The sequence below is a fragment of the Leptonotus elevatus genome, chromosome 1 (genome assembly GCF_054856555.1).
Source record: "Leptonotus elevatus isolate MCC_2025b chromosome 1, RoL_Lele_1.0, whole genome shotgun sequence".
NCBI lineage: Eukaryota > Metazoa > Chordata > Actinopteri > Syngnathiformes > Syngnathidae > Leptonotus > Leptonotus elevatus.
The window spans coordinates 42,472,458-42,498,968 of NC_141239.1; the positions used below are offsets into that span (position 1 = coordinate 42,472,458).

General features: G+C 41.7%; 4 protein-coding genes across 4 annotated transcripts; 3 read left to right on the forward strand and 1 right to left on the reverse strand.

Annotated features, from left to right (window-relative positions):
* Window positions 1–2,638: 2,638 nt before the first annotated feature.
* On the reverse strand, window positions 2,639–5,003 carry nkiras2 (NFKB inhibitor interacting Ras-like 2). The gene is made up of 4 exons (XM_086059819.1): window positions 4,969–5,003; window positions 4,574–4,683; window positions 3,965–4,206; window positions 2,639–3,778 (listed from the first exon to the last, which is right to left on the reverse strand). The coding sequence occupies exons 2-4, from the start codon at window positions 4,665–4,667 to the stop codon at window positions 3,536–3,538; spliced, it is 579 nt and encodes a 192-aa protein (XP_085915945.1). The 5' UTR covers window positions 4,668–4,683; window positions 4,969–5,003; the 3' UTR covers window positions 2,639–3,535.
* A 204-nt stretch (window positions 5,004–5,207) lies between these two features.
* Window positions 5,208–14,955, forward strand: dnajc7 (DnaJ (Hsp40) homolog, subfamily C, member 7). Its single transcript, XM_086059807.1, has 14 exons — window positions 5,208–5,320; window positions 6,984–7,072; window positions 7,166–7,290; window positions 7,363–7,476; window positions 8,695–8,769; window positions 8,829–8,947; window positions 10,288–10,441; window positions 10,534–10,698; window positions 10,857–10,948; window positions 11,034–11,107; window positions 13,103–13,249; window positions 13,332–13,484; window positions 13,560–13,622; window positions 14,138–14,955. The coding sequence occupies exons 1-14, from the start codon at window positions 5,247–5,249 to the stop codon at window positions 14,173–14,175; spliced, it is 1,482 nt and encodes a 493-aa protein (XP_085915933.1). The 5' UTR covers window positions 5,208–5,246; the 3' UTR covers window positions 14,176–14,955.
* Window positions 14,956–15,419: 464 nt separating this feature from the next.
* odad4 (outer dynein arm docking complex subunit 4) lies at window positions 15,420–18,705 on the forward strand. The gene is given in 7 exon segments (XM_086084281.1): window positions 15,420–15,612; window positions 17,046–17,177; window positions 17,253–17,406; window positions 17,511–17,566; window positions 17,633–17,744; window positions 18,007–18,173; window positions 18,176–18,705. Coding segments are annotated over 7 exon segments (876 nt in total). The 5' UTR covers window positions 15,420–15,486; the 3' UTR covers window positions 18,305–18,705.
* Window positions 18,706–18,822: 117 nt separating this feature from the next.
* cnp (2'',3''-cyclic nucleotide 3'' phosphodiesterase) lies at window positions 18,823–26,462 on the forward strand. The gene is made up of 4 exons (XM_086059831.1): window positions 18,823–18,927; window positions 20,836–22,076; window positions 23,632–23,759; window positions 25,307–26,462. Exons 2-4 carry the CDS (start codon window positions 20,876–20,878, stop codon window positions 25,757–25,759), a joined length of 1,782 nt encoding a protein of 593 aa, XP_085915957.1. The 5' UTR covers window positions 18,823–18,927; window positions 20,836–20,875; the 3' UTR covers window positions 25,760–26,462.
* Window positions 26,463–26,511: the final 49 nt, after the last annotated feature.

Genomic DNA, 26,511 nt, shown 5'->3' on the forward strand with positions numbered 1-26,511 from the left:
GACTTGAACACACACACCTATTTGATGTATACTGTCAAACTACACCTAAAACAAAGACAATTACACTTGGTGACTTGAAAACAACCAAATAACTTTGCCGTAAAGCTAGACTATGTAACCGTCGTCGCCAGGTTGGAATTTCCCATTACAATAACAGATGTACATGGTTCGATATGACGTATGCTGTGGCTGGACCCCTGCCTCCCGACCCCTCCGTCAACATGTCATTCTACAAAATTCGTATTCTGTTTTGAAGGACATGCAGTCGGTAGGGAAAAAAAGGATTCTTCGCAAGATTATTTGCTGCTGCAAAAACAAACAATAATTTAACTGTAACTCGGCCAGTTGCTAGGTAAAATGCAGTGTTTTCGGTACATACATTTTCTATGCCCTAGCAAGTGAGGAACACGGGAATGTCCCCTGTCAACATGAACTATAAAGGTCAAATATTGAAAAATACAGCAAGACATTTGGGGACCTGATGGTCTTAATCAGCATTGTGTCACTTCCTCTAGTTCTGGCTTACATGAAAATTGCTTAATTAGCTAGTTTAATTAGTATCAATAGTGGTATATCCTTTTAGGCATGGATATTTGACCATAAATGTAGACAGACAATAATCACAGGTATGTTCTTCATCCTCAGTGAAAAACGACTAATATTGCAGATTACTGAGTCACAAGATGTGACTCTTCGTTATCCGTGGCCAAGGAACACCAGAAGGAGCAACACAATGTCCATTCATTATTATCCATCCATGCATTTTCTTAACTGCGGGCGCGGGGGCGCTGGAGCCTATCCCAGCTGGCGGGGTGCACGCCAATCGCAGAGCACACAGAGACAAACAACCAACCACGCTCACAATCACACCTGGCTAGGGACAATTCAGAACGCTCAATTAACCTGCCATGCATGTCTTTGGAAGGTGGGAGGAGACCAGATTAGCCAGAGAAAACACACGCAGGCACGGGGGAGAACATGCACCACTCCACTCCACCCAGGAAGCCCGAACCCCGGACTCGATCTCACGTTCTCAGCACTGGGAGGGGAACGTGCTAAGCAGTCACCTACTCTGTGCATGAAGAAAAAAAAGTGGCAAAATCTGTCTAAATTTGATTTAATTATAGGCCTATCACTTGGTTTTAATCAACTTGATTGAATAAAGTACAATTTTATAGAGCTCTATTTTCTTACTTTAAAAAACAAAACAAAAAACGTATAGGTTTTTTGGCCGGGAGGCTCGAACGGAGTAATGGGATTTCCATTCATATATAGTGTGAAAGAGGATTTGAGGTAGGCTACTGAATATTGTTTTAAATTGCAAGTTACAAAGGATTTAAACTCGTATCTCATGTCACCACTGTATTTTCTCTTCATCTCTTTTCACAACATTTGCTTTAAAAACAGCAATATTGAAGGGAGAAAAAATGATAAACGTGATGTCATTCACATGAAGCTCGATGTGTGAAATGACCTCCATTTGGAATGGGACATATGAGATGAAATCACTCTCTTGGGGTGGATGGGGAACTGCGCATCGTGTAATAATATAACGCTTCATAAATGTTCCACTTGAGGTTTTCTCCTCATCTGGCATTATTAACCTTTGCGGGCGAGTGCGACTGCGGAACGAGAGCGTAATTTTTCACTGCGTTAACATCTGTGACCTTGTGTAAATGCTCTCCTCGTCCCCGCAGGCCCTAAACCGCCTACCGGACGCCATCATTCATACTGTATTTGCTTTTGACGGATGTTTTCAAATTGTTTGTATTCGTCAATCAATCAAATTTTTTTGAATGCTCTATAAAATCCTCACCTCAAGTCGAGGTTGTGGTTGTGATATTTGCCCTGTGAAATTGAGCCATTTTTTTTATACTTAAAATTCCGAAATGCAAATAAAGTAGTTAGGACGCTGTACCATATGTATTGTACTATCTCTCATATTGGAGCGCCCTCTGGTGTCCAAATTAAACAACAACACGTTGATGAGCCTCTTGGTGGAGCTGCTCTGGTGTTGACTTCAACACTGTCGGAAATCTGTTACGCACAAAACAGTTCAGACCTCACGCCCTTATATTTAATTATTGCTTATGAAATTAATTCATAGGCATTTGCATATACGTCAACTAATCGACACAGTCAAAAATCATAGTTGTCTTTAATTAATTTGGTTGCTCCCTTCATGTACAGTCTGAAATAAAATACTTGTATTACTTTGCAACAACCAAACAACCATTACAAAACATAAGTACTGTATAGCATATTTAACAATCCCTAGGTGCTGCGTTAATGGCAGTCCAAAATCACTGCATTCATCAAACAACAATAAATACTGTGAAATAAAGTGTTTCTGTTTCTTTCAATGACACCGTTGCTTTCTTCACAAAACAAGAGGTTTTCAAACAATTGCTCCATTATTAATGGGAAACTAACTACAATTGCATTCTGTCCCTGAAGGCAACAGCTATATTATGAAAATGATTAAGTGTGAAAAAACTGTTTTCAAAGAGAAAAGTGGCTGGTGACTGTTTGTTAAAGAAAAAAATACAAAAATCTATCCAAGATGTCAAGTGTTGTCTTAAGGAATAGTCTGAAATCATATTAACTTTGCTCTATATATGCGAACAATATGACATACTTTAGGCACAAATACTTCATTATTTTATTGAACATCCAAACAAATGCATTTTAAAAGGATAATAATGCACTCAATTTTAAAGTCATGACTATTTAAAACAAAAAACACATTTTAAACATAAACAATTGGTCCCTGAAAAAAGTTGCAAAATTGAGCGGATAACGACATACATACATACATGGTTGTAATGCCAGTGATATTATATATGGCCTCCATATTTAACATTGAAACTCCTCAGATGTTCATAATAATTGACTCGTCTAACAACAAAGCAGTGTAACAAATTTCCCCGATGACAGCTGATGCATTTACTGTACACCATCAACAGCTTATGTGCTGATGGCTCCGAAATGTAGGATGGCCGTTAAAGTGACATGATTGACAGTCTAAATGCTAACACAAACACAGTGACGTGAGAAACTATTGCTTGATTTCTTTCTCTCTTTTTTTGGTGCATATTTACCACACTTAAATGTGATAACATCATCAATATCACATCATAATAACAGTAAAGAAATCATCAATAATACACAAATATGAAAGAAAACTGCCAGCATGCAAATGTGACATGGCAGTACAAGAGGCTGAAATTTGATTGGACAGAATATCCATCCATAACATGCAAATACATATTCGTGAAGCAGTGCAGCCAAAAGAAACACTGCGAAATGAAGATAACAGATTAATAGAAAGAAATCAATACGGTAATAAAGTGCCAGCAAGGCCTATCACATCCTGATCGACCACCAATGGTACTTCCTTGAAAGCTTCATTATCTGAAACATTCACTGTACGAGTAAAAAATATGCATACAAAAAAAAAAAAGAGAGAAAGGGGGCAAATCTGTTTCCCCCGACTTTGTATGCTGGGTTGCAACCAGTTTTGCACATCCCTCCTTCAGCCGTCCGTGGGCCCGCTACCCTTGTTCTTGTTCCGGCTGAGCTGGAAGGTGGACTTGCTCTGCGGCTGCGTCATTTTACTGGCCAGGTACACGAATGGTTCGATGAGCGTGCGGCGGTCGGCCACCGACAGCTCCCACAGCCGCACCTTTTCGTTCTTGGCCCAGTTCTGCGCCATGTTGGCGTCCACACGCCGCTCCTCCTGCTTGTCCAGCTTGTTGCCCAGGACCACAATAGTCACCTGCACAGCGTCACAGTATTTTTAAGCCTACATTGTGTACTTTATGTCTGAAATACACTATCAATAATTACGCTACGCTTCATGGTTCATAGAGGATGACTAGACAAACACATATGGTGATGCAAAATGTGAAAATTAATTCCTGTATCCATATTTGTATTCAAATTTACCAAAAAGAAAATGTACCTCCTTCTTATCTCTGTGTCGGTCGATGTCCTTTTTGAGGACCTCCATGCGCTTGAAGGACTCCTTGCTGTCGATGCTGTACACCAGCACGAAGCCGTCAGCAAAGCTGTAGTAGTGGCGAGGGAACTCCATGCCGTCGCGGAGCCCCCGGGTATCATAGAAGCGCACCTGCTCGCGGGTGCCTCGGTCGGTCTCGATGGAGCCAATATAGATGTCTTCCAGCGTTTCCATGGGCTCGGAACCTGACGGAAGACGGGTGAGACCACGCAGGCACGGTGTGGGAAGACCCATTTTCATCTGGAAATCTGTACTTTACCATCATTGTGTTTTAGCTCAACCAAAGTTACCTTATTTAGTTTTTGGACTACTTTGGAAAGGAACAGTTGAATGCTTAAGTATGATCTGCTCATATAATTTTGTTTATTTCTGAACAATATCCACACTTCTGAAATGATGGCAACGCCACTGGCTGTGGAACATACGTTGCCCACCCCTGGTAAATACACACACAAAAAGGCCCAGTATTGAGCTCCCGATTGAAAAGTGATTGATCAAGTACCGAGGAATCAATGGGTCTAAGTTTGTCAAAAAAAAGTGATGAGTAAATACCTGCGACATGATTAGCATACAGTAGTTGCTCCAACACTGCTGTTTTACCAACTGCAGCCTGGCCGCACACCACCACTTTGCAGCTTTTGCCCATGACGACGTTCCAATCTCTGTTTCCGGATGGGGGAGAAACAGATTGATAAACATTCCACGACGGAATTTGGTGTTTGCTCCCTCGATAGACTGTTCTGTGCTACAACAAGCTAAATTAACATTAGCTTCCCGCAGAGCTATAAACCTCAAGTAGCACAGATATTCGCGAATGAAGCGAAATCAAACACTCATTATAAAACGTGTCTTTAAAACCAAACACGGCAATGTGCACTTGTTGTGGTCGAGCATATAACATTTGATATTAAATATTTGGACGCGCAGTAATGTGTGTTTACGCTTACCTCGGAATCCGGAAGTGAGAGTCGTAGTGACGTAATTTTGCGATGCGCGTGCAAGCCGTATGTATGAATGAAATCGTAGACACTCGAAGAAATTAACATTTAAACAAATTAATAACATCAAAAATTCTTGTAAAAGGATACAAAAATAAACGATGTCGCCCACAAAAAAATACATGACAGTTTTGAAATTGAACTTGACAAGAGGAACGACTTCCTGTTTACGATGACGTCACGTCGACTGCAGCATTTTATCCCGCCCCCTCCACTTTCACGTCAAAATGGCGGCGGAGAGGTGCGATGCTGTGAACATGGACCCCGACATCGAACTCCTCAGCGACGACGAACTGGAACGGTAGGACGCGCTGACAGCGACCGTAACGGAATCCTGGCGGCACTTTCTAATTCTATTTAAATCCCGAACGCCTCTGAGTTATGAAATCGTGTCACGAAGCCAGCAAAACTAGGCGCTATTTGGCTACATGGAGGCGTCATGTTATTGTCCTCCACCTACTCGCCGGACAGTCTCCATGCAGTTAATAGTAGCGTGCTGAAGTTGTCATTTGCTTTCCCCGCTTTTTGTCTGCTTTGTGAGAAGGTCATTCTGGAAAATTCTGAGTGATCGTGACGTTCAAACAATCAATGACAGGCTTTCCCAAAAAAAAGCCATGGCAGTCGGCCACAGTGTGAGTGAGCGGCGTGCTTAGTGTCATGTGTTCCTTGGCTACTTTCTATGTTTAGCCAACGAGTGGGCTCAGACTAGGAACCTTATGCTCCCCTGTCACAGCCTTACACTTTTAAGTTTCATTTTCCAGTGCAATTGACAGCTGACTTTCACTTTGCATTCAATTGGTTGATTGAACTGTAGCAGTTCCTGTAGTGTAGACTCAACTCAGCCAAATGTGTGATTCAGCATTCGAAAATGTTTCCAATTCATTATTTAGTTTTTTATTTAATTCCCTGAGAAACTCACCTACATGTGTATTTGGCATTTGGCGTCATCTTGATGCCAACCCCTTATGTTGAACAGAGTAGGAGCGTCACCTGAAAATAATGGTGTGCATCCAGATAAAATGATTTAAGAAGAAAGTTTTACATTGAAGTCAGCTTGCATTGAGGCCATGTGGTGACAGTGACTCACCTGATCCTGAATGCAAGGTTGCCGTGTGTGACAGGTCTTGCCAGTCACCACTTAAATGACTTAAGTTGTGAAGTTGAACAAACATGTTAAAGAATAAAGATCTTTCGGCCTTGATACAGGTGAACTATTATTTTCAGTTTTTCCTTTTACAATCCACTTTGACCGGGGCTAAGTCGAGTAGTGACCCACCAGATTCTGAGTTTAAAGCTTGCTGAGTGATGTAGGCATTACAGCCGCCTACAGGACTGGAGTCCGGCAGACATGATTTGCAGTCTCCTCTATATTTAGTGCTATACAGTGTTTATTGAAGACTGGAGTAGAGATAGACTGTGTTTTTTTTTTCAGGGCCGATACGATACCAATTAGTGGTCAGGATGCCAATAACAGATATTTGGGGCCAATATTCATTGTGAAAGGGAAAACATTGTTGTAAAAAATGATAATAATATTAACTCCAACACTTAACTTTAATTATATGACTTTAAGCATGTTTGTTAAACATCTTTTACAGACTTTCAAAATGTGAAGTTTTTTTTAAACCCTACAGACGTCTTTGTTTTAGAATACTAACAATTGCCACCTCGCATTCAAGATATTGGTTTTATAAAAAGTCAAAACAGAACTAGATAAGCATAGTTGTTAAAAATACTGAACTAAATAGAGAGCAGACTGCAAATCATGTCTGCCGGACTCCAGTCCTGTAGGCCCTTGGGATAAAAAAAAAAGGCCATGCCGGTATGTGTGAGAATGCTAGATATCGAACACAATTAGGTATGTCCCTATTGTACAGTTAATAACTTGAGTATTGAAATGTAAATGTGTTTGCCTTGTAATTTTACCTTTATTTCTAAATAAAATGTAATTGTGTCCACTGTAGGGAAGCAGATGGCTACAAAGAGCAAGGGAACGCTTTCTACATCCAGAAGAATTATGCAGAAGCCTTCAATTATTACACCAAGGCCATCGGTACTTGATATTAATCGTCTTTCTCATTTTTCTTGTGGAGGATGGAGGTCATTTTGTTTCTGCATGTTTTTTTTCTTGTTTTTTTGCATGCAGACATGTGTCCAAAGAACGCCAGTTACTATGGCAACAGAGCGGCCACGCTGATGATGCTGTGTCGGTACCGCGAGGCTTTAGAGGATTCCCAGCAAGCAGTGAGGCTGGATAACTCCTTCATGAAGGTGTGTTGAGGAAATGTAATGCAGTCCCCCATGTGTTGATTTGTCATATGAATAATGTTGTGTGGCTCTTAGGGACACCTGCGAGAGGGGAAGTGCCACCTTTCGCTCGGCAATGCCATGGCGGCCTCGCGCTGCTTCCAGAAGGTTCTGGAGCTAGAGGCTGACAACAGCCAAGTCCAACAGGAGGTAAGTGTGTTCTGGTTTTTGATTGCATGGAATCGAGTGAAGTTTTACAGTTGTCATCAAGTCCAGTTGAGGCAGGGCAAACCTAACCAAGCAGACAATGGAAAGAACCAATCGCATTTGTACCTTTTGAAATGTACATGTAGCGCTTCTCCCAATCTTATCGGTAGCATAGAGACAGAAAATAACATGAAAACGTCGTGGAGAAATCAATGTATTCAGGTTGTGAGTGGCAACGTAAGAGGGCTGCCAGTGGCTTCGCGTCACGTGACAGTGGTAAGCGCCATCGTTATGCTGCATTAGAGGATGGACGGAAGTAGGACTATTGTAAGGTGGAAAAGCGCTGCATAAATTAAGTGCCATTTACTATTTTCCGACTTTAAACTAGGAAGTGTGTACGGGAACGCCCCCTTAAACTCGGAAATCCCACTTGCGATGTCAAAAAAAAAAAAATAACAATACCCTGACTTCACCGACTATAATGTGACGTCACTCTACAATGGCGACCCCTTTGGAAACACAGACCGTTAATGGTAAAACACAATTTACTCGAGTATAAAACTAGATGGCTTTCGTCATTCATAAATATTCAACATAACTTCACGTTGGGCTAGGTGATATGGCCCAAAAATAAAATCTCAATTTTTTTTTTTACAGACATTCAGGACAATTACGATTTTAATCTAATAAACCCAACAAACGTTTATTTAAAGGTTTCATTTATTCAAAAGTTATTCCTGTGCAAAATGTACACTGTATAAATGTATACTATTTCTAAATTAGTTTGAACACAAACTTAACATTCATAGATTTTTCTTAAATGCCACAATGAAGTAATTGGTAGCTATTGTATGGGGTATATGCCACGGAGGAGGCGGGACTTCCGGCACTTACTCTATTTTCAGTTACTGTTTGCAACATATAGGCCGCGTCTCAATACTTGCACTTCCACCCTTGTGCCCCTCAATTGAGGAGCACAAGGTCAATTGAGGAGCACAAGGGTGGAAGCGCAAGTATTGGGACGCAGCCTATATTTCGCAACAGTAACCGGCAACGGCGTAGGTGTGTGACTTACGGAAGTTGGAAGCCCGTGGCATCTACCTCATAGAAATTGCTGTTTAGTCTTACAGAAATTAAGTAGGTTTAGGCTAAAATCTGAAAGGTATCATACCTTCCTTTTGAATTTCAAAATAAGGCACTTTCCTGAAATGACCTTTTCAGTTCAAGAGCGCCGAGTCCATCCTGGAGTACGAGCGGATGGCAGAGATCGGCTTCGATAAGAGAGACTACCGCATGGTAAGTTTTAAGACCCTTGGCGAGATTTCGAGACATTATGTCATCGTTTGGGTTTCCAGGTGGTCTTCTGCATGGACCGAGCCTTGGAGTCGGCCTCGGCCTGCCATCGCTTCAAGATACTGAAAGCTGAGTGCTTGGCCCTGCTGGGACGTTATCCGGAAGCTCAGTCCGTGGCCAGGTCTGTAACTAATGTACATTACCGTATTATTATATATGCAGCACACTTTATATGTATGGATACCTAAAATGTATCAAGCAATAGGATTGAATGAGATACCCAGTGGGATCTTCCATTCTACCGCTTATACCTTGAAATAGTCGGGTTCAACCCTGTTTAGCCACTTTTCCATTACAATTTTTCGGCTCCCTGCGGTTACAGTGCAACTGTTCCTCAGAACCTCTTCCAACCTGGTTCTAAAACGTAGAATTGTCTAACGGATGAAGGCATTTTTATGCGATGCGGCAAGGAGCTCCTCTGGGATTACATCATGGAATTTGAAGCCCTTCCACAGTTTGCTATGGGCATATCATAATTAAATCTTACCTTTGATACCATGGCGATGTAATTAAAAAAAAAATTGTTATTTTGCTGGCTATTTTTCTAATGCGGAAGAAAAACGCCCAGTTCAGTAAAGCCCCGCCTCTCCCTGTGTGGTTGCTGCGCCCCTCTCGTCCGAGATGGCTGCTGCCAAAGTGCTCCATGTGGCCACGCAAGACCGGCCAGCCATTTTAGTACAACCATGTCTTCTTTACCTGTGGAAATTGGATGGATGTTCAATTCTTCAATAAACATTTGAAACAGAACGGCTCCTTGCCGCAAGAAATCGTAGTGGAAGAGGATGGGAGAATAGGGAAGAAAGAAGGGGAGAAAGAAAGATGACCCTGAGTGGGTCGTGAACCGGAGCCTGCTGCTTACAGGGCGAGCGCGCTAACTACTACACCATTTGTTCAGTTTGGTTCAAGTGCCCGAGGATAATTGGTTGCTTTGAATTACTTTGGACAGAATGTTTACTGATAAAGGCTACTTTTGCCACTAACCCATGGCGGTTTCATAGAAAGTGGGTGTGCGTTTGGGCCGCACCCGATGATGTCAAAAAGTTCCAACAGCTCCTTTTCTTGGGTTGGGAGGGGCTGGTACTTGGAGGGCAGAATGACCTAGAATTTCTCCTAGAGGTGCGAATGGAGGAAAACGCCACTTCGGTGATGTTTTTGGTGAGGAATTAGCATTTGAACATTGCTAAAAGCTCCAAAAAGTGGATTTTTCACGTTGCTGTCCCTTTAAACGAGCAAGACAGAACCGCCAAGTTATACAATTACATTATATACAGTACACATTGTGGTTTACAACAATACTTAACCATATTTGCAATTTCATATATACCAATGGATGAAATAGTGACGCTTGTGGTAAAGATTTTAGCAAGCGGCACGCAACCTATCCGCCGCAAATACATGTAGCGCGGGTCGACTACATGTTGCAACCATTGACAAGCATGCATGCTGTTTTCACACTCTTAGTGACATTTTAAGAATGGACTCCACCAACGCAGATGCACTGTACGTGCGCGGCCTTTGTCTGTACTACGAGGACTGCATCGACAAGGCGGTCCAGTTCTTTGTGCAGGCCCTTCGCATGGCTCCGGACCACGAGAAAGCGCGCCTCGCCTGTAGAGTCAGTATTCGACAGCTTTCTCATAGAGGCTTCCATACCTGTCGTGTAGCTTCTTTTTTTTTTTTTTTTTACACATATCGTGTTATGTTCAGAACGCCAAGGCATTGAAGGCCAAGAAGGAGGAGGGCAACAAGGCGTTCAAGGAGGGCAGCTTTGACGCCGCCTATGTCCTCTACTCTGAGGCGCTGACAATAGACCCCAACAACATTAAGACCAACGCCAAGTTGTACTGTAACAGAGCCACCGTTGGCTCCAAGGTGGGTACGCTGCTGGTTGTCATGATGCATCCGAGGTTTTTCATGTTTTGCGCATAATGACATCTATTTCACAATTCCAGTAGAAGCAATTTTCTTAAGAGGAGAACATATCAGATGAAGGCAGTCAGGCCAGTACGTCTCTGTTTCTTGTCTTTCAGCTGAAGAAAGTAGAACAGGCCATTGAAGACTGCACCAAAGCCATTAAGCTGGATGAGACCTACATCAAGGCCTATTTGCGGCGAGCACAATGGTACCAAACTGCTTCACTCTCTCCACATGTACCTTTATTTCACTGCTGCTATCTTGCTACATCCTGCCCGTTTGTGACCTTGCAGCTACATGGACACGGAGCAGTACGAAGAGGCGGTGCGCGACTATGAGAAGGTCTACCAGACAGAGAAGACCAAAGGTAAGATGTAGCTTTTGCCGTGCTGTAAAGACACTGAGACTGGGTTCTGAATCATTCGCTCATTCCTTATACTTCCTAATCACTAGATAAGGATTCTATATATAGCTATTGGCGTGCGATAGGCACAGAACCCTGCTTGCAAAGATTGAAAGTTGTGAGTAGTTGAGACCCTCACAAAAGGGTTCATACTTGCTAAACAAGATGGCGGCTAAGCACTTTAAACAGACGAAAGCATGAAATATCGATGCGATGCGTCTGCACTGTGAACGCTCATCCGCATCCGATTCATACGTCATCAAAAGCCTGATATGCGCTCTGCGCTGGCGGGAGAGAGTGCTTGCAAGGGAGACTACTGACACTGATACTGTGAATATACAAAGCTGTTTGAGTAACAGTGTTAACTTTTTATTTGTCTTTAATTTAATCACACATGAAGCATAAAGTTGACATGTGTGGCGATAGAAATTCAGCCCTGCAGACGGTTCATCACACACGTCAATGATGCAACATCATCTTCAATGAAATGAAGATGTCGAGGAGTCTCCCCTCATTTCACAAAAATATTTCTATCTCTTCCAACCTTGGCGTTATGAGATGGGGAAAAGAAGCGTGTTTGACGTGTTTCTGCTCTGATTGTAAACACTGACGCTAGAGGAAGCCGAGGACAGCAGCCAAACATGAGCAAGCGTGAAAACAGTCCACCAAACGGCAGCAGGCGTTCGCACGGCTAAATTTGCATAATTTATGCAAGCAAAGCACATGAATCCAACTCCTAACACTGCCGCGAAAGGAGTCCACCAGCCCACCAATCAGTAGCGCGCGTTGACTCAGCTAAATTTGCATATGGCACTGATAAAGGTCGCTTGCCTCGGAGGCTTGGCTGGAGGGAAAACGTTGCGTCGAGTCGGGCCATATTTATTTACGTGTGCTCTTTGCGCATGCGAGTCACATCACGGGCGCGTTGCGTTCACATTGAAATTGTATTTGTTTTTGTAATGTGAACAGTCCATAAAAAGAAAAAATCCAAATTGGGCATCACGCCCTGCAGTGTGATCGCTTATGACCCTCCATCACTAAGAAGTTGAGAAGTATATTCTCTAAAAATGCATTACAAATTGCAGCAGCTGATTAGTTGATTTTCTGACTTTTGTCTTGGAGATGTCAATGCACCATCTTAAGAAAAGCATTTTTTTTTCAAGGTTTAAGGTAAGAAATTAAGATAATTCCCAACTGGGAAGTGATCACAATTTATTTTTCTGGTTTTTAAATCACAAATATGTAAATTGGTCATATGCACCTAGTCAACACAAGCACAGCTGTGCGACTTCTGACCCATTTTGTGCTGCAGGGGTCATATATTGCTTTTTTTTGTTAAGTTGGTTGCGCACTACTTTTCATGATGCACGTCGAGGGCATGCAAAAAATGTAATACTCGCAAATATATGGTACTAGGGGTGTTAGAAAAAATCGATTCGGCACTATATCGCAATATTACAGCACGCAATTCTCGAATTGATTCAATATGCGGCCGAATGGATTTTTAAACATAAATTTTTTTATGGAAATATTCAACAAAACGTCTTACTTAGGGTTAGGATTCACACATTAAACATGAAAGAATGTTATATTAATGGAACATTAAGCCTTAATATCTTATTTCAGTGCTGTTCAAACATAAAACAGACTGCAACCTGTTTGTTAAATGCAGTGGCTTATAAGCCTGAAGTTTCAGATAAATAAATACGTTTTCATACAAATCTTACAGTGTACATGTACAAGTTTACTGATTTGTATTTTATAAATTTAGAGTTTTTTTAAAAATCGCAATAATTAATTTATAGATTCGTATCGCGATTAATCTGTATCGAATGGTGACCTATGAATCGTGATACGAATCGAATCGCCTGGTACTAGGCAATTCACACCGCTATATGGTACAATATAGTGATTTCACACAGCCTAAGACGCTTTCCTTTTTTCCCGTGTGTGTTATAGAGCACAAGCAGCTGCTAAAACACGCGCAGCTGGAGCTGAAGAAAAGCAAACGAAAAGACTACTACAAGGTGCTCGGCGTGGATAAGAACGCCACCGAAGATGAGATCAAGAAGGCATATCGCAAACGAGCGCTCTTACATCACCCAGGTGGCGTCACTCAAATCATATCCCCCCCCCCCCCCCAACCTCTTTTTTAGTTCTCCCTTGATGACCGCCACTTCTGTTTCAGATCGCCATAGCAGTGCTAGTGCGGAGGTGCAAAAGGAAGAGGAGAAGAAGTTCAAGGAGGTGGGTGAAGCCTTCAGCGTGTTGTCAGACCCCAAGAAGAAGTCGCGCTACGACAGCGGACAAGACCTGGAGGACGAAGGCATGAACATGGGTGGTAAGCACGGCCCTGGGGCGCTCCCGTCATCGCGGCAGCCCTTATTGGGGAAACTCATGTTTTGTCTCCCACCAGATTTTGACGCCAACAACATTTTCAAGGCGTTCTTTGGCGGTCCTGGAGGTTTTAGTTTTGAAGGTAAGCACATGATGTTATAGATGTATCAGGTCACATTTTCAAGTCTCACACCCACCTCTATCCTATTCTTGTTAAAATGTTATATACAAGTTTATAAAGATGTGTAAAAGCTAACTAAAGTTTTTTTTTTTTGTCTGCCAATACATAACTTTCATCAACCTGAAGGAAATATAAATCTAGACATCATGCAGCTTCAGTTTATACTAATTGGACATTGAAGTAGGTTTGCATTAATAACCCAGAATGGGGTTGAATAAATAAAAATAAAAAAAATCACAGGTTGAAGTGCAGTTTTAAGCATTTTCATCTTGAGTTGAAAAAATGCTGTTTGCTTTTTACATATATGCTTTTTAAATCACAATCAATTATCTGCGGCGGTTTAAAATGGTAACAAAGCTATTCTGACATTGGTCGTAATAGGAGGTACAAATATGCCTGTCGATTCAAGTACAGTAACTGAATTGTGTCTACCACAAGCAGGCCGTCGCTACTTTGACTATGTGTTTACCTTTCAGCCTCTGGACCAGGAAATTTCTTCTTCCAGTTCGGTTAAGTGATCTGCTTTCCCGCCGGTCCAGCACTTCATCGGGACTTGTCGACGCACCCCCCCCCCCCCCATGACCCCGTCTGTATCCTTGAGCAGATACAGATCCTTGTCATCTCCGCTATTGACTCAGCGCAACCACACATACTGACGCGCAGCAACCAAACACAAACTAGCCGTACATGGAAGACATTTGAAGTGAACTTCGTGCAGCTACTCTTTTCCTTTTTTTTTTTTTAAGAGGGTCCACCCGGGAAGTAAAGACTGATTCCCGCTCTGCATGAAACCGCAACCGCTATGTTCATATTTGAAATATGTGATCGGGACAGCCGCTAAACGGCATCCTCGCCAGCGGGAGAGTTCACGTGTGTACGAAATCACACGTTTTATGTTGCCATATACAGATCGCTGCGTTGCACCTGTGACTGGAATGTTTCATTTTTATTTGTGATTTTTTTTTTCTTATCCTATTATCCTTTGATATTTATTGTAGAATTTTGTTAGTTTTTTTTGTTTGTTTTTGCTGCTGCACCAGTCACAGCATCTTACCCAAGCAACGAAACACCATGGAAGATATAATTTTCTGACCAATAAAATGCACCACAATGAAAGGATGGAAGCATATTAAGAATGTTGTCTATGGGAAATGGAAAAATTGGGTCCAGAGATACTTCCTGTTGACGTTAAGATGGGGAAAATCGGGCGTCCTCGAGTTAACTGTCATTGTCATTTTGGTGAAACCTTCCTGTTTTTATCAACCGTGTCAATAAAGTCGAGGTATCACCTGTCTTTCTGTACATATTACTACAACCTAATAGGAAAAAACAATATGCTGTATCAAAGAGATCATGCTAAATTTGATTGTATTTTTAAAATCAATATGTGAATTGTTGAGGGGTTTAGTGTTAGACTGTGCTGCATCATACAAAAAGGTATAGATGATAGTTTGCATTTCCTAACTACTAATGCTTAAAAGAATAAGGAAATAAATGTTAAAAATCATTTTAAAAAATTAAAATAAGACAATAATACGTGATAATGTGATGATGAACTTTTTTAATGGTGTGGCTGCAATACATTTCCACAGGTAGTCATGATTATTGTACCTGAAAAGCAATTATACGTATTATTTCCCACACCTTCATTGAAAGCGTACCTAATGTTCTGTCAGGTGAGAAATTCAGCAATTCCACCCATTTTACAGCCGGGGGCGCTGTTAGCCTTGTTAGCTCAGTTGCCAGGTTACCGATCAAGAGAGGCGTCTCTTCGGGTGCGTTTGTGTTTGTGTGCCGCTTATTAGGCTAAATTCGTTCAGAAAAAATGTCCGAAACAGAGTCCGAGTGCAAAAGTCCAAAGACAAAGGGTGTTTTCTCCACTTTAATGGCGGATGGTGACTGGTTGCTGCTCAAGGGGGAATGCGAGAAGGCGGTGGAGAGATACAGCACGGTGAGTGCTCACGACCTACAACTTTTCAGAGTTCAAAAAAAAAATGGCGCTGGCATGAATAGAAGCCAGACAGATTTAAACAAACGTTTTCCATGTTCATAGTGAAAATTACTTCTCTTTTAATGACCATTTTCAGTTTATATAGGTTGCATATAAGTCATCCAACTTGACTTGGAAATGCATATTGTTTCTTAATTTACCTTAGAAAAAATGTATATATATAAAAGCTAAGAAAAATTTGTTACACCCCATCTTACCACTAATATAACATGAGAATTATCTTCCTTGAGAAATAGCTGTAAAATGGATTTAAAGAATTCATTTTTGGGGCTGCTTATATGGTCTGATTTACAGCTGTGAGCATGGGCGTGTAGATTTGAGAGGAAAAAATGGAAATAGGCTTCTTTCTGGGGGCTAGAGCTGTACAAATACTTGAGATTTTGGTATTGATCGATACCAACTCAATACTGGTGCCAGTATCGCCGATACCACGTACTTTAAAGTTCATCAAATATTATGGTATTTTAAGCCATTTGTCCTATTTAATAACATGTTTTTGTTGGTTTGTTTTTTCAAATGAAACTTTCTTTTTGGGTTCTGAAACAGCAACAGAAACATTTCTATACTGTTGTTTAAAGTTGCAATGTAATAAATTAATAATCTTCATAATTTCCGTCCCTGTCGCTCTTCTGCACTCAAAGAAACGTCAGGTTTCTTTGAGTGCAGAAGAGCGACAGGGACCGGAATTCCTAGACCAGATACGTACTTACATTTTTTTACATTGCAACTTCCTACTCAACTAGTTAGAAATGCTTTCTGTTGCTGTTAGACCCAAAGAAAGTCTTCACTTTGAAAAAAAAAAAAACAAAAACATGTTATTAAATAGGACAAATGGCTTAAAATACCATAATATTTGATGCACTACAAAGGGATTGTGCTCGGGACACCATGAGAAATCTAAATAAATAAATGTAAAGGATCGATACGATATTGATACGATACCGACACTCACTTTAGTATCGATTCTATCGATACTTGGATGGATCTGCACAGCCCACGCATTTTAAACATTGCAGCGGACTGAACCTAAACCAGTTCCAAATGACCAACGAAATGGTTCCGGTTTATCATTTGCGACTTCACTGTTTCACAGATTTTTTTTTATGAGTGCAATTTTGCATGGTTTTTTTTCACTAGTGTACTTTTTTGTAGTCTATGAAAGTTTGAAAATTGAGAGTGTTTAAACGAGAGAAATGTGAGGAAAATGTTAATGCCTGTCTAAGAAAAGTGTATAAAGTGTGTGGTGACAGGTGTTAAAGCCTTAAAACATATATAATACATTTTAAAAGTAAAGATGACAATACTTTTTTAAAAATATATTGTTTTAAATGTAACTCCAGCAATAAACGTGGGAAAACTATATCATATAACAGGCTTTGACACTAAAACCCAAGGACAAGTACTGCTTCGTGGGCCGCTCCAAATGCTACCTAAAAATGGGTCAGTACGAAAAAGCCCTGAGGGATGCCGAAGCTTCACTTCAAGAAGACCAGTCCTTTTTTGAGGTATGTGTTTTCAACATCACAGCAAACCATTGTATGGAATAAATTATCAATACCATTTTATTTTTTTTACATAAGGGGTTGTACCAGAAGGCCGAGGCTTTGTACTGCTTGGGGGAATTTGAATTTGCGCTAGTGTTTTACCACCAAGGGCTGAAGCTGCGTCCACAAGTCCACGAGTTCCAGCAGGGCATCCACAAAGCGCAGGAGGCCATTGAGAACGCCGTCACCGGTACGTCAACGAAAAGCTAAGAGCTCCTGATGGTTTGATTGATTAAGAGGGCTGTCTAAATACTTTTTTTTCCCCTTTCATTATCCATGCGTGTCCCCACAAAGTCTCTGCTGCCGTCAAACAGAACTTAAAAGGAGGCATACTGCAAAAAGATGCAAAGGTAGTCACACATCAGTTAATCTCTCTACATATTGCTATGATTAACACAAACAATCTAACCGAGGAGATGACAACAGCCAAGAAGCCACACGTGTCCAAGACGGAGAAGAAGTCAAAAAAATACCTGGGGGAGTTTTACGAGGACAGGAGATATCTGGAGAACCTGTTAAAGGATGAAGGTATGTTGCACATAAACGTTAGCATTGTTTTCATCATAATTGTAATAAATGGGTTGTGTGTTTAAAGTTTCGATATCTAACTATTTATCATTTCCTTGGCAGCCATGTAGTCAGACAAAATAAATATTTAAAAATTTGCATATCTTGAAATGCAAATTTGAATCTTACTCTTTTCCCATTGTGCCATCTGCCCCTAATGCATATGTCCTTGTTTACTGCAAACTAATCATCTAATCATGTTTGGATGAATGCTGCCATGCAGCCTTGGTGAAAGGCAAGACGAGGAACGGCGAGCAACTGCAGGACGTCATCCAGGGCTGCCTGACATACTTGGACGACTGCGCTGACTTCTGGAACCAGCAGAAGCCCCCACGTCCTCAACCCAAAGACTCTCAAAGGCAACAAAGCAAGCGGGGCAAAACGCCAGCCCGTTCCTCTTCGGAACCTGCACACGTTTTACTAAAGAGCCAGTAGGACACCACAACAGTGGTGTCCAAACTTGGGCCTTGAGGGCCAGAGTCCTACAGGTTTTAGATGTTTCTTTTCTTCGACACACCTGAAGCTCATCAGCAAGCTCTGCATAAGCCTGATAACAATCCTGTTCATTGGAACAGGTGCGTTGGAGCAGGTTAACGTCCAAAACCTGCAGGACTCCGGCCTTCGAGGACCGAGTTTGGACACCACTGCACTGCAGACTTCTTCCCTTGAACCCACGTTTGAGCTTAAATATCCCACCTCTTACCCTTTGCTATTTATTTTTTGGTCTTCATCTTCAAGGCATAACAACGACACTCATAACAAACAGACGTCTGCAAACTTGAAAAGCATGCTGCGAAGAGCGTGGCATCACCATCGCTTCATTATTATTATTATGATGATGATGATGATTATTCTTATTATTATTATTAACATGTTAACATTGTCATTATTTTTATTGAATTGCATCAGTAAAAACAAAAACTTGGGATGAAAATATCGCACGAGGTTTCAGTTCCTCGCAGTTTCATTTTACCCCCACTTCCGGTTGATGAAGGGCGTGCCCCTGGTCCCTGCCCAACGTGCGCGTCCCCGCTGCCGTGCGGGCGCGCACTGTGGCTTGAAGAAGAGAGGCGGCGCGCGTGCGAGGGCGTGCCAGGTTAGCTTTTCATTCTACGCCGAGGAACGCGTGGTACACCGAATGCTGGTAAGTTGGAACTCCGAAAGACAAAAACCTCTCGTACGTCTGTTTTTTTATGGCGTTTTATTAATTATATTTTTTTTGTTTACGGTGTAGAGGAAACTGAACCATTCAAGTCGGCTCTGTACTCTACACAAAGGCGAGAATGATAGCTTGTTGTAATCCGCTTGTTTGACTGGCATGTTAATCGTCTGTATGCCATGTTAGTCTTAGTTCACCCTCTTTCTCTTGCATTTGAAAATATACGTAAGTTTGCTTTTTATTTTTTATTTTTAAAAAAAAATCAGTTTCAGCACAACGTTTATCCACTGCGTCACCCACACAACAGCTGTTGGCATCGGTATGGTAACTAAAAAGGAAATTGTTCGTTTTAGTTTCGTTATTGGTGAGTCATTTTCGTGATTATTAAATCTAAGTATTAAGTGTTTTCTGTTTTTTTCCGGCGTAAATGTGGTTTTGGGGAAGCATTTCCGTCTCGTGACACGACACGTTCACACATCTGGTAAACTAAGCACACATTTTGGTAAAGAATCAAAATGGTTGCCACGCGTTCGGTAGATGGCGCTGTTTAGTCTGACGCCAGGTGCCACCCATTATCATTAGAAAAAGGAATTACAGTAACTGCCTTTTGTCTCTTCGGCCTTTGTGTTTCTACTTTGCATCGTTGTAGCAATGTTGGGGGACATTTTGTGTCTGCCCCCTGATACCATGATTTAAAATATTGCAACTATCAGAAACAGTTGCCCAGCCTACAAAAAAACGAGTGTGAAAAAAAAAAGTCCTTGGTGAATAGTCTCATTGCCCCAATGCCAGAGTTTTGGATGTATGCGTTTAAGGCAGTGATTCCAACCCCCAGACTCACTAACTCACTCAAACAATTCCGTTTACATCGAATTCTCGGGCATTGTTGTCTTTACTGAGCTTTTTAAAAAATAAATAAATAAATATTTTGCACATACTCATAATGTTTGCCACAAAAACTGGAGCTCCTTTTAAATAAGACTCCCTTACATGGGCATTGTCAGAGGCAAAACAAGAATTATCACCAGACCCACAGTGTAGCAGTTTTATTTTATTCCCCATCAGTTATCTGCGCTTTAATAAAACTTGAGTTGACATGCAGCTCTTGTGATTTAGGAGTGGCTGTGCCACAGGTTATTGAACTGGGAAATAGATTATATGTGTACCCCTGGTTGGGAATCACAGGTTTAGGGGAATAAAGTTACTTTAGTTTACCTCCATGATAAACATATGCAATTAAAAATAGTAAATTATCAAAAGGCCCAGAGTTCTTGCGGGTAAAAGAAAAAAGTTTTTATTGGTTTTTCAGTTGTTGTTTTTTTACATTCCCAATTTGTATCAATTTATTTATTTATTTTTTAAGTTTATTATAATTGTATTTAAATTTATTTATTTATTAAGTTTATTATAATTGTATTTAAATTTGCTGGTGTTTATAAAAAAAATCCAATTAAATTACATTTTACACATTCAATTGTATTTTATACACATTTAAAGGTGCATGAGAGCTTCAAAATATCGAACAGCAGTCTACATATCCCCTGACATTGTTAATCCAAAGTGATTCTAAAAATACCATACCACTAAAAATGTCTTTAGGTGTGATTTAAACACTTGCTGCCCTTTTACAAACCCGGTCTCCGTGAAACTTCAGTGTGGATTTCGGGATGACCAGGAGAAGGGGATTGGAGAACCTTCAAGTTCAAGTTTAAAAACATGTTGTTGTTTTTTTATAGATGTACTGGATCTCATAACAGTTTGCAAATGTACGTAATGTTGTGACTGGTGTATGTCAGGTTGCTCATATTGCTGGTTAAAAGGATAAAACTACAAAAATAAAATGGCTGACTATGGATCAGCCTAACATGTTTTCCTTTGTGTGCTGCATTTAAGGTATATGTTAATGTGAAGTGCTGACCTTCTTGAGCCAAAAATGGACCCTGAAAACAACGGTGAGGTTTCTGACATGTCGGAGAGTCCACAACAGGAGGTGTCACCACCAGTGATGCAGCTGGAGGTGTCCGCAGAGTCTGAGAAGCCAGCAGCTGCAGAAGGGGAGGGGGAGCAGCCGCCGGTAGTGAACGGCGGTGGCAACGCGGCCGGAAACGACACCGCACCTGTCCAAGATGACTTGCCTCGCGAAAGCCCTGAAGCTGAGCCATCCGTGCCTGTTGCTGTGCCAGAAGAGCCAAAGCCAGCACCCGAGCCCGTTCCAGAAGCCGAGCTAACAGTGCCGCCAATTCAGGAAGAGGCCGTGCCACAACAGCCAGAGGGACCACAACCTCCCAGCCCAGCGCAGGTTCAGGAGGAAGTAGAGGCTGTAGTTGAGGCACAAGAAGTTGTCAAGGAGGCTCTGTCTCAAAATGGTGGTGAGAAAATTGAAGCGTCTGCGGAGAAGCCAGCTGAAGCATCTGTGCATGAGAAGGTGAAAGCGTCTGATGCTGAAGCAATGCCCTCTGCAGAGCCTGAGAAAGAAGGCAAGCAAGAAGTAAGTGTCAAGTCGCAAGATCCAACAGCAGCAGAGTCGAGTGATGCCGTGCCCGACATGGAGGCGACGGTTCCCTCTGCCGAGTCCCTGTCATTCCCCATCCTGACGCACGAGAAGACCAAAGATGCAATGCGCAGCTCTCGCACCTTGGTGGTCATCAGAGGCCTTCCGGGGAGCGGGAAGACCTTCTTGTCCCGCGCCCTGGCCGATGCCTACAAGGACCACTGCTCAGTCTTCTGCGCCAACGACTACGCAGATAAGCCAGAACCTGGCGCAGACGCGCACAAGGCCCTGGATGAGGCAGTAGCAGCCTGCTGTGCCGACGCCCCTTCAGTGCTGGTGGTGGTGGATGATACTAACCACTCCCAGGAGCGGCTGGCCCGTCTGGGCGAGCTGGCCCGTGAGCACCGGCTGGTTGCGGTCTTCCTTGAGCCGCGCACGGAATGGAGCGTGAACGTGCCGCAGCTCGCCAAGCTGACCGGACGCAAGCCGGCCGCCATCACTACCATGAAGCGCCAACTGGATGAGTTGCGCCTGCCGTTTTTCTTTGGCTGGTTCCTGCTGTCGCCCGTGCAGGATCAGCTCGGGTCCATGGGCAGCGACTTCCTGACAGCACTGGATGGCTTCAAGAAGAACGCTGTTGGCTGTGAGTGAAACTGCTTGCGCACTAGTCTTGAATTTTTGCTGCCACTGGGTGGGGGCCACTATGAATGTTCCTGCGAGTGCCCGACATATGATTCACATCCTAACTCATGCCCTGTTTTATAATAATTCATTTCACTTAGAAGCACCTTTCAAGACCCTCAAGGATGCTGTACAACTGTTAAAAACTCAATTTAAAACAAAAAATTCTACAGATTAGATAGAATAATAATTTAAAAAAAGATAAAAATAAAGAAGCAGTGTAGTTTAAAGTGTGTTGGCAATCTTGAAGAGGCGGGTTTTTAGTTTGGATTTGAAAATGGTCAAGGAGGGTGAATTGCGGAGATCAGGCTTCCAAAGCTTTCCGTGGATGCAGTGATTGCTTGTTTATCAAATTAGAGGCACAAGATTGGGCCAGAGATTTACTTTAGACTGGTTAAAGTAAAAGTACTAATTCAACTAGTCATTTGACTTGAGTAAAATGATGCAGACTCTGAAATGTGCACAAATAAATAACCTGGCAGTTGGTGCCTTATAAATATCCTGATAGTAGTTTTCCTTCAAATTACATTAAATGTTCATTATTTATTTATAAAACTGGTTTTATATAGAAAACAATGCAGTGGACATCTACCATACTACAAAACTATCTGGTAGTACAAACCAGTTTTCAAATTATGCAATAACGTGCAAAATGAATCCAAACAAAGTATGGTGATTGCTAGCCTGGCACAAGACAACCCATTCACCACAAATCCTGCTGACGACAAAATCTCTTGGTTTGACTAGCTCAATTGTGTTTTGTTTTTCCTCCTTTTTGGTCATATTGCCATCTGTGGAGGTTGAAAGCGCGCAAGTCATTTGCTCCCAAAAACGTATAAATACATTCTACTTTAAATATTACCAGTGTCCCAAAGACATACTTATATGTTTTAATGTTTTTTATGCTAGAGCATACAGCCTCTGAACTGCAGAGAATGGGTGAATCAATGGTGGTTATTACAAAATAGTGGCAGCAGAGTATGAGCTCAACCAGGGCCATGTTGCAAACACGCCGTTTTCTCAAACTTTAAAACTGATTTGTGAATGTTGATGAAACGTGGCTATATTCTAATGCTAATTGCTACAAAACGGAAACAGATAGAAATATACTTTTTTTTTTCCTGAAGAAAGAGGACTCAATTTTTTCTTTTGGTAGGTTCCATGCTTTTATAGCAATAGATCACAATATTAAAAAATAGCAATAGAGCACAATATTTAAAAAATATGTAATTAATGTAATGTAATGTAATTAATTAAACAAAACCAAAAAAAGCAATAAAACACAATATTCTGTGGGCCATGCAAAATCAGTTAAAATTCAGCAAAGGGGGTTGCTTCAGTGAAAATGGCTGCGAGTGAATGAGTTAAACAAGCTTGTTTTGACTAATTAGTATAAAGTATAGATCTCTTCAGATGCAGGGAGAAAAGAAATCAAAGTCCTAAAAAAAAAGTAGATTGAGTTATCTGTACTTAAGTACCCACCAATGCCCCTGACTCATCTTTCCTCGTCTTTGCAGCGTCCATGAACGAAGGACAGGAAGTGCCTCTGGAACAGTACTTCAAAGGCAAAGGAAGCCTCCACTGCACCACCAAATTCTGTGACTATGGGAAGGCAGCGGGGGCCAAAGAATATGCAGAGATACCAGTAAGTCGCCCTTGTCTTTATGGCTTAAAAGTTATTGTTTTTTTCCATACAAATATATTCCCTGTGATTTATGATTTTACTACAGCAGTAGTGTAGGCAAGTGAAAGACTGACACATACTAACGTACCTATCCATTCAAAGCATTTAACTCCCCTGCTAAAATTCAGTTTTGAGTCTAAACAAATAGTCTGTGAAAGAAACTAGCAGTCCTGAGCCAGTTGTAGGGAAGTAATGGTATGCCAAAAAAAAAAAAATGTTTGGCACGTACCTTAGTTTTAAGGTTGCAGTTGGGTTCACATCGGTACAGAAAAAAAAAGCTAAGCAAATGGTTTTCCATTTTTTTTGTTAAGTGGATGAAATTTAAACGACTACTAGAATTATATTTTCCCAGTAGCTGCAAGGTTCTAAAATGTGTACAATAACATTACAAATATTTTTGTAATGTTGGGTTATAATTAGAGTAAGCCTGTTTTTAAAGGGATAGTTGAATCATTGAGATCTTCAACAGTATAAAGTTCATATTTTGTACAGAATGAATTTGATAACTATTATTTTCCATGTACAATTGATACCTTCAAAAACTCATTTTGCCACTTGATGTTGACCAAAGATGACATCACCTGTGCTGAGGAAACGGGTAACGACCAATCACGGCTCACCTGTTTTCTGGGTTTGGTCAGCAAACTGAGCCATGATTGGTCGTTACCCGTTTCCTCAGCACAGGTGATGTCATCTTCGGTCGACATAAAGTGGCTAAAATGAATTTTTAAAGGTGTTAATTGTTCATGGAAAATAATGAAGATATCACATTATAGACAAAATATTATCTTACTGCTGAAAAAGGCTCAATGAGTCAAGTATCCCTTTGAAGAAAAAGGATATCTGAAATGCTTCAGTGCAGCAGGACCTGGCCAGTTACAAAGGTTCATTTTGATATTTATTTGATAGCAATACAAGTTGGATTACCAACTTGAACAATGTGCTTTGGTAATTCAAGCAGCAAGAGGTTATTTGGAGTTTTGAAAAAGTAATTTTTGGAGATGCGAGAATTACGACCCGACGGCATCTAAGTTCCAACTTGAATAATATGTTGTCATTTTAGGAACTAAATATTTCAAAGGAATGTTGCAATGTAACAGTTTAAACGGGGTCTGAATTGGAAGAATTAGGAAAAAAGCAATAATGTAGTGCTTTGCCATGATTTCTGTGAACAAGACCCCCAATCTTGGTCCTGCAGGTTTTCGATGTTTGTCCTCCAACACCGCTGATTCTAAAGATGAGGATCATTGTCAGGCTCCTGCTGAGCTGATGATATGAATCTGGTGTGTTGGAGGACTGAAAGATCTAAAACCTGCAGGACTCCAGCCCTTGAGGACCAAGATTGGGGAAACCTGGTTTACGGCGAAGCCGTTACACTTGTCAGCTATGTGGAAACCCGATACGATCAAGAGAAAAATGAACATGAAATATTACATTTACTGTTGAACCGCTACTTTATTTTATGTATCAGATCTTGCCACTGATGTATTTGGTTCCTTTTTTTTCAGGCGGTCTCAGAGCTGTACGGCACTGTGTTTGATCTGACTGTGAGCGCTCTCTTTGTCACGCCTCGCACCTTCGGCGCCCGTGTCAGCCTCACCGAGGAGCAGCTCGTGCTGTGGCCAGCCGACGCAGAAAAGGAAGCGGAGTCCTCCGTCCCTGGCGCGGCCTCCTTGCCGATGGGTAGCCGTGCCCACATCACCCTGGGCTGCGCGGAGGGCGTGGAGGCGGTTCAAACTGGTCTGGACCTGCTGGAGATCCTGGTGTTGCAGCAGACGGAAACCGTCACCGACTTGGAGCTCGGCTCGCTGCGCTTCTACGGCGAAGGGAGGTGGATGCTGGAGCTCAAAGAGCCCATGTGCGCGGCGGCGTGCTTCTCCAGCTTCTACAAGCGCAGGGGCCCATCCCACGAGCAGGGCAAAAAGGAAGCCAAGAAGAAGAAGAGCTGCGCCATCCTGTGAAAACATGGTGTGGGATGGGATGGCTGATCAATTCCCAAATAGGAGAGTTTAAGGGCTTCATATGTAGCTAGCCAGAATCTTCGTGTGCCTTTTTTTTTTCTTCTTCTTTTTGCACTAGCCAAAATGCCTACAGTCACATTCATATAGCTCAACAGGCTGTCAATCTCGTTCATGTAGTTCACTCAAGCTGCTCACACATCAGTGGCAGACTTAGGGACATTTTTAGACTTGCATCCTATAGTTCCCCTGTGCAAGAGTAGAAATCATGTACTTAACGCGTATTCCAGACCCAGACTTTCATTGTGGTACACAATTTCAAATTGCTTTAACGCTGCCTTGTTGTCTTAGCCAAATGGACTTGCTAGTCATTGAGAAAGTGATTGTAACGCTAGCAAACCGGTGTATTAGAGTGATGTATGCAATAGCGATGCCGCCTTGCGCGTTTGCACTATGCGTTGTTTTGAAAGGGACACCTAAGAATTTGGCATTTTCCCCCTCCCCAGCTGCTTGCACTTAAAAAAACGCTGTGAATCCAAATCTGTCACTCTTTTTGTAGCCACTTTGAACAATGCATTTACATTTCAATGTAACATTTGAATTATTTTGGTTTTGAAGTTCAACTTTGTGTAGCTCTCATGAAGCACTATTTTTGCACTTGTTTTGTACACGTAATAAAAACCAAGGTCATGTGTTGCTCCAGCAATACTGCGCTCTTGTCTGTTTTTGTACCGACGGCATCAAAGTATCTCTTC